Here is a 7497-nt window from a genome sequence, read left to right as displayed (position 1 = left end):
TGAGTGATATCACACCTGCTGCTCAGTAAAGTGGAATTCACAAAGACAACAAAGTGGTAGTGATGTGTCTTTTAGGCAGGAAATGGGGTTGTTATCTCCTTTTTGTGCCTATTGGTTGCCACGGGAACTAATCTACAGAGTTTGAAATGCGTGCACACATGCATAGACCTTAGGTGAGTTTGCCTCAGTGCAGTTTTGTATGTTCTATCATTACCACACAAAGGGACCCATATTGCCTGTGTGGACAATTAGGCTGCCTTTACTACATTGATCAAACATAAGTATGTAATCATCAGTCAGAGACACAGTGAATGTCAGTGGGTCTCTGAATTATTCCCATGGATGTGCTAAGCAATATAATATTTGAGCTGGCCCATAAGAAGTGGGGAATTAAAAAGACAAAAAAACAAAAGAAGCAATCAGAGAGCACCAATGGAAGTTCAGCCTCTTCAGTCTGGGTTTGGACTTACTCTTAAGGATGTGTTACTTTCAGTTTAAAAGTTCCTCATTTAGCTTGAAAAAAAGGTCTATCTCATGCATTTATGAATGCACCATAAATGTGTGGTAAAGGGTGGAAAAGGAGACAGTTTATCTAATTTGAATATATTTGTTCTCATTTCACTACCACAATGATGGAGTGGCAGATAGGCAATGGAGCTTGGTGGACATTCAGCAGGGTTTATTAAACTATAGCTCACTGTTATGATGGTCAGGAAAGTATTTACTCAGGTTTGTTTCACAATAGACAGCATTATGTAATAGGCCATTATACTGATGATGTTTACTATGTTGCCGGTATCAGCCAATGTGCATATTGCAAATATCAGATTTTTTTAATACAGTCTATTTAGTTACAGAAAATCGAATAATAGCCTAATAATATTAATCCTTATTATAATTATTATTATTATTATTATTATTATTATTGTCATTATTATTATTATTGATGTTATTATTATTATTATTACAAGAAAAAATACAAACCATAAACCGGTCTTGAATCTGTACCCTAAAACACACAAACATGCATACACACACTATCTCCATCTCCCTCTCTCCCTCTCTCTCTTTCTCACTCTGACACTCATAAACACACACACACACACACACACACACACACACACACACACACACACACACACACACAGAGACCATGCCTGTCACACTGAGCCAGTCATCCTGTAATGGCTGCCACTGCTCATTGTTCACATCCTGCTTTGTCTTCAGCGCCATTTTGACTCTGCAGGAGGAGGAGCAGCTAGTTAGCATCATATCCACACACACACCAATGGCAGGGAGTTAGCCATGCTAACTCGGGGTTTGGTCCACACTCACCCCACAGGCTTAACTATGGCTGAGAATTTGCAATGCTGGGCTACTATTAGCCTCCATACTAATAAACTACATACATAGAGAGTGATGTGCTACACTGTTAGCTCTGGGTCACATACAGTCAGTAGGCTACAAGGCTACATTGTTACTCTGCTATCCCCACATGGTGAACGCTACTGCTGGTGGAGACCCATGCTATTAGCTCCAGCCCAGAGGCAGAGGGCTATACATGCTAAGCTAATGTATGATGGGGGAAAACAATGACCCTACTGTGGCCTCAGACTGTTTCTCCTCTTTTTATCTGCTCTGGAAAAGATCTCAGTCTGCAGGGTTATCTCTGTGTAAACACATGTTGAACCATTCTGAGCCATACCAGGCTATATCAGGCTATACAATATGTTTGCTTTATACCGTGGCAGAACTAGACAGAGCCATGCATTTAAACTTGAAATCTGCGAGCAGTTCAAATTATGAGCCAAAATTAAAATATATATATTACAAGATTAGAATACAATAAAATAACACATATTTAATTATGAGGACAAATTGTGGGCTAACTTAATAATTAGGGGCAAAAATAACAAAACAGAAAAGTATGTGCTTATGGTTAATTGCAATGTGTATTATGAAAATTATATATAGTATAAAAATACAAAAATATTGTTTATTAGTACAAGTAACAGCGACCAGATTATTGTCAGAATTTTAATAGTTCTACTACTAAAATGCTATTGAATGCTCCTTTCGTTGTTTTTTATATATATATATTTTAATATTGCACTGTATTATTAGAGGTAAATGTATTAGTTATATTTACTGCATTCCATGTCTCAACATAATTACTATGTGGATATTCAGGTCCCCTTGCATTCATATAGCCTAAAATAAAACGACATAGGCCACATCGTAAATGTTTGTGTGTTTTTTATTATTATTATTATTCCACTATGAAAATATATGTACAATAAATAATTTGGATTTTCACTATTAAAGAATCTCAATAAATAAACTAGGGTCTAAAACTCGGGTCATCAGCAGGGCTTCTCTCTCTCTCTCTCGTCTTGTCTCGCTCAGAGAGAGAAAATGAATTCATTCTTCAGTTGAGATTTTCTAAAAGCAGTCCAGCTATCTGCGCCTAGACTCCGTGAACAGTTCCTGAGAAGTTATTAAGGATCCATGAAGCTGCACCAGAATGCACTAGAGGAAATAAATCCACACATACTGAAAAGGGTTAATCATTTTAACGAAAATGGCCGAAAAACAAGAAAGGCAATAAATACCTGAACAAGGGGAGAGAAAAAATCCACAACGTTTCGATCGTGGAAAAAGCAAAAACTATTTCCCTTCGATGTTTGAAATAAAAATAAAAATAAAATGAAATTAGACGCATCTCTCTTAAACTACATTATAGCCGCAAAATAAAACCAGCAAGAAGAGGAAAATATATTTATAAACGAACATAATTTTCAGAATTGTTTCAGGAATGTTGCCGAGAAGCTTTTATGCTCTTGAAACAACAGAGTCCTCGCCGAGTCTCCTCTGCTCGATTGTTCATCCACACAGGCCTGTCCGTCCACTCCTTCTTTATTCGTCTTTTTCTTTCACATCTGCAGCCGGCCTCAGAAGTTGAGGTGCTGCAGGTCTATGGTGCACAGTGTGCTTGTGAACAAGTCGAAGTCCTCCTCGGAGAAATCCACCGGACTGTCCAGGGAACTCTGCAGGCTGGGTGACAGGCAGGCGTCCCCGGCAAAGAAGGTCAGATCGGGGAGTGCCGATGAGGAGGCGGCAGGAGGAGCAGAGGAGGAGGCTGAGGTGATGGAGGAGTCTTGCTGCTCTGAGAATGACGGATCGGCCGCCGCTGCTGCTGCGGGCCCGGCCTCGTTGAGCTGCATCAGGCCCGTGTTATCAGCGGAGTTCGTCGCGGGGAACGCCTGCGGGGAGTGGTGCGCCGCAGCAGAGTCAGAGGAGCCAGATGCCCCTGGTAGCGGTGGGCGTTCGGGACGGCTCAATCGGCCTCCCTTCTCCGGCGTGGGTTGTGCATTATCCCCACTGTCATTAGCGTAGGCGTTGGCCGAAGATGGATTGCAGCTCCCCGCCTCGCCGTCCGATGTAGCCTCCCCTGTGCCAGACGCTTCCAATGGCTGGCTTGAGTACGGGGATGAGGCATCGGCGCCTTCGAGCGGCTCAAACCCGCCCGGGTCGCCGGATTCGTGGCCTCCTCCGCCACCGCCGTCCCGGTGGTGCGTAGTCTGTCGCTTGTGTTTCATGCGCCGGTTCTGGAACCAAACTTTAACCTGCCGCTCGGTCAGATCCAAAAGGGCGGCGATCTCCACCCTCCTGGGCCGGCAGAGGTACTTGTTGAAGTGGAACTCCTTCTCCAGCTCCAGCAGCTGTGTGTTCGTGTAGGCGGTGCGCAGCCGGCGGGACCCGGCTCCTCCACTATCAAGGCTCGCCTGGCTCGGGTCTGCAGGGACACAAAGACAAATAAAAGGGGAGAAAAATGATGTGGTTGATTTATTGTGCACAAGCTATTCTCATTTTTTATTTTAATTTTATATTTCGTTTAAACTTGGAATTGTAATCTATTTCATAAGAGCCCTGTAAAACCTCTACAATTTTATTGCGTTCAAGATTTCCAGCCAAGAAATAAGCTGCTTCAGCATCGAGCAGAATTCCCCTCGGCTCTTCTGTCTGTAATAAAACAGTAATAAAACACAAAAAGTGTCGTAAAAAATACTCCTTCCAATTACAGTAGCAGCCAAAGCCATAACTGTAAGAGCGGACCAATTTGCTGCTGGTAAAAATAATAATAATAAAGCAAAGAAAAGGCAGATAAAGACAGATGATCATAATGTCAAAGAGTGTTTCTCTCTTCCAGTGCAGCCTGCTGTGAGAGGCTGCGGCGTGTGATCAGAGAAATGCAAAGAGAGAAAAATAAATAAATCATGGGATAGGGAGGAAATGTGCAGGGATATGTGGGAATGTCGATGTGAAACCAATGTGGCGGCATCTGTCAGGAACATAACTAACACCATGAATGGCTTTATGAATGAGATCAGAAAAAACAGGAAATTGGAACACGAGGAAACAAGAAATACCATCAAAATGAATGGGGTGGGATTTTGTGTGTTTGGAGAAGCGAGGAAAAAAAAAAACTTAAAAAAAAAATGCATTGATTGTTATGGAGGCCAGTATAAAAGACAGAAATGTCCTAAACCAAGAAAATCTGATTGTGTGCAGTCTGTATCCTGTGTGGATGTAGCTTATACCCCTCCCCCAACCCCCACCCAAACATATTTTGTCCGGGTGCTTTGCCTCGCCATTATACGTATATCCTACCTCCATCCAATATGGCTACCATCTCAGTTGTGTTATGAATATATAATGCCAGGGTGATGCTGCTGCTGCTGATTCCAAACCACACCACCCAATGAACAGAATGATACAAGCAGCAGCAGCAGCAGCAGCAGGATGCAGATAAAATAAAACATAAGCCCTCTGTGCGTCTTTATGCACGATAAATAATTATATATGGACAGAATGCATTTTGGAAATTTGGGCAATAGATGCTACAGAACTAACAGGTATTGAGGGGAGGTTTGCACTTAATTCTACACAGTGATCCTATAAATGACTTAAAATGTGCGTAATATGTTAATAGGTGCATATTTAAATGCATGAAGAGAGAGTGCAAAGCACTGCAGCATAATGCAGTGGTCCAGATATGGCTTCCCTGTTGACACAGCATCACAGCACTGCACAATACACACAAACACACACGCGCGCGCACACACACGTACACACTCACTGAGGAAGAAAAAGACAATGTCATCTAACCAAATCCATGCTCTGTGTAATGAATGATAGGTAATTTCTGAAGTGGAAGTGAAATGAAGATGCAGACAGAAAATTAAAGCTCAGGCTGCACACCCCTCACACTCCCACCACACACACAAGCATACTGGCTCCCGCTTCCCAGCATACCGACCTGTGGGTGACTCGATGCCCGCCGAAGCGTACCCGGAGGCGGTCGGCGACGGGGAGGACGAGGCAGGGGGCAGGATGGATCCGCCACCACTGGAGCTGCTCCCAGGCTTAGTGCACTTCTTTGATGACTTCTTCTCCTTCATCCAGGGGAACTCGTGGGCCAGCGGACCGGCCGGGGTGGCCGTGGCCGGGGCAGGGGCCTGGCCGGACGGGCAGGGCTGCTGGGCGCCTCGGTGGTGCGTCTGGAGGCCATTAGTGACGGAGGTTCTCCGGTTCTGCTGGCTCCTAGCAGCCGGTCTCGGCTGGCTGGCTGTGCAGGGGCTGAGGCTGGGGATGGTGTGCTCGAAGGGAGGCGGAATTACTGTCGACTCCTTGATTGATGAAGTTTGAAATGACTCCAGGACGGCGGGGAAGGACGTCAGGCACTCTGCTAGGGACGGCTGGCTGTTTATAAAACCGATCTCCCTCTCAAATTCAAAATTCATAGCTCCCTCAAACCGGCTTCAACCTCAAACGGCGAGACCCCCGAACAATCCCTTCCCCAAAATAAAAAAAATAAAAAAAACACACATACACACACGCACGCTCGCACACGCACGCGACACAATATGGCTTCTTTAAAAAATAAAACGAAATGAAAAAACGCACGAGCATATAGGCTCCCGACCGCAATGGCGTAAATGCGGTGGCTATATAATAATTGTGTATATTGGTGATATTACTAGCGTATGGGGACCTGGGTAGGCTAAACTGAAGAACTGTGGGGCGAAATTGCAGCCAATTCCTGGTCATGTGACCCAAATCATCCAATCAACGGCCCGGGCCTGGCGGCGGCGATGGCTGTGGGAAGCAGCATTATTATTTTTCCACCAAATGCTGTGGCAAAGAGGGGCTATATGACAGGGTAGCTGCTATTGTTTTGTCTTAACGGGGGGGAAAGTGTGGGGAGAAAAAACGACGGTCGCCATGTGCGCTGTGTGGGCGGCGGGCAGGCGCATCCCGGCCCGGTGTTACGCACAAACAATAGAGCATCCCTCGGACATTTTTTCGGTCCTCTGGGTGATGTAATGACGGTTAACATTAGGTGAACGGAGCTGGCCAGCACCGTTTACAATATGGCTCCTTCTACTGTTTACAGCACTCAGCTCATTAATCTTATAAAGTGTGACAGAGGCTGAAAATCCCCAGTTTAGGCACAGAAAACTTGGAGAGGGGTTTAAATGGCGCAGCAGCTCAGGAAAAGATGATGAACATTTGTACTCAGAGGTAGTGAAGATGAAGCAGATTGGCTTCTTACAGAACAGAAAGACAGAAATCTATATTTTACTGGGAAGAGAGAGGGAGCCTGTTGGTGTGTAAGTGGACAACTTTTTGTTTCATGTATTTGGGTTTATGTTTGTTTATTAGTACACTAGTTGTTAGAGCATTTGTCCATGTGTGTTTGTAAGATAGACAGAGAGGAACCTAAATATTACCTAAATATAATCTCACTAAAATAGCCTCTGCACACAGGCTCCAAATGTCTTCTTGCTTGCTACCTCTCTCACCCTCTCAGTGTGATGTATGTGTGTTAAAAATGGTCGGTGTGTTTACGCAGAGAAAGAGAGGGAGAGAGAGGGAGAGTTCACAGCGAGGTCGCTCCGAAAAGGAGGCAAAGCGCAGGCCTCCTGTTCCTCCTAATAGGAAAAATAATAATACAGCAGCAATAATATAAACTATAATTGTAAGTGAGAGTGTGCTGAGTGGCCTGCAGACTCAACAGGACGTACGTGTAGATTTTTATAAAGATCAGGAACTCCAGAGTTTAGCAGAGGATATTTTGGGGAGGGCACGAGGAGCCCCGAGTGGGAAAAAAAGTGCGGTGATCAATCTTTCTCTCCGTGCAAAGAGCCTGACAGCAGCCCCTCTCTGCCCCTAAATAACAAGAAACCCTCCAGTCTTACTCTCTCTGTCTCTCTTCAGTTAGATCCACTATTCGCCGTGTTTTATCGTTTTTGCACCGGTTTTACGCACAGAAAATACGCCCATGTGTAAACGTCACGCAGTAATATTTAATCTGTTGAGGAAAACATATATAATGAAACGAATCAGATACAAGGGATAAATAGATATAAGCTATTTAACTCGCACCCCCTTCTCTCTCTCTTTCCCATGCCATTTGGCTTCGCCCCCTGACTC

The 7497-nt window shown here is 44.3% G+C and overlaps 1 protein-coding gene across 1 annotated transcript; it reads right to left on the bottom strand.

Annotated features, from left to right (window-relative positions):
* Positions 1 to 2239: 2239 nt before the first annotated feature.
* On the bottom strand, positions 2240 to 7497 carry hoxb2a (homeobox B2a). Its single transcript, XM_049561758.1, has 2 exons — positions 5321 to 7497; positions 2240 to 3796 (listed from the first exon to the last, which is right to left on the bottom strand). The coding sequence occupies exons 1-2, from the start codon at positions 5802 to 5804 to the stop codon at positions 2952 to 2954; spliced, it is 1329 nt and encodes a 442-aa protein (XP_049417715.1). The 5' UTR covers positions 5805 to 7497; the 3' UTR covers positions 2240 to 2951.

The sequence above is a fragment of the Epinephelus fuscoguttatus genome, linkage group LG19, assembly GCF_011397635.1.
Source record: "Epinephelus fuscoguttatus linkage group LG19, E.fuscoguttatus.final_Chr_v1".
NCBI classification, from domain to species: domain Eukaryota; kingdom Metazoa; phylum Chordata; class Actinopteri; order Perciformes; family Serranidae; genus Epinephelus; species Epinephelus fuscoguttatus.
This window is presented reverse-complemented; position numbering and strand designations above follow the sequence as displayed.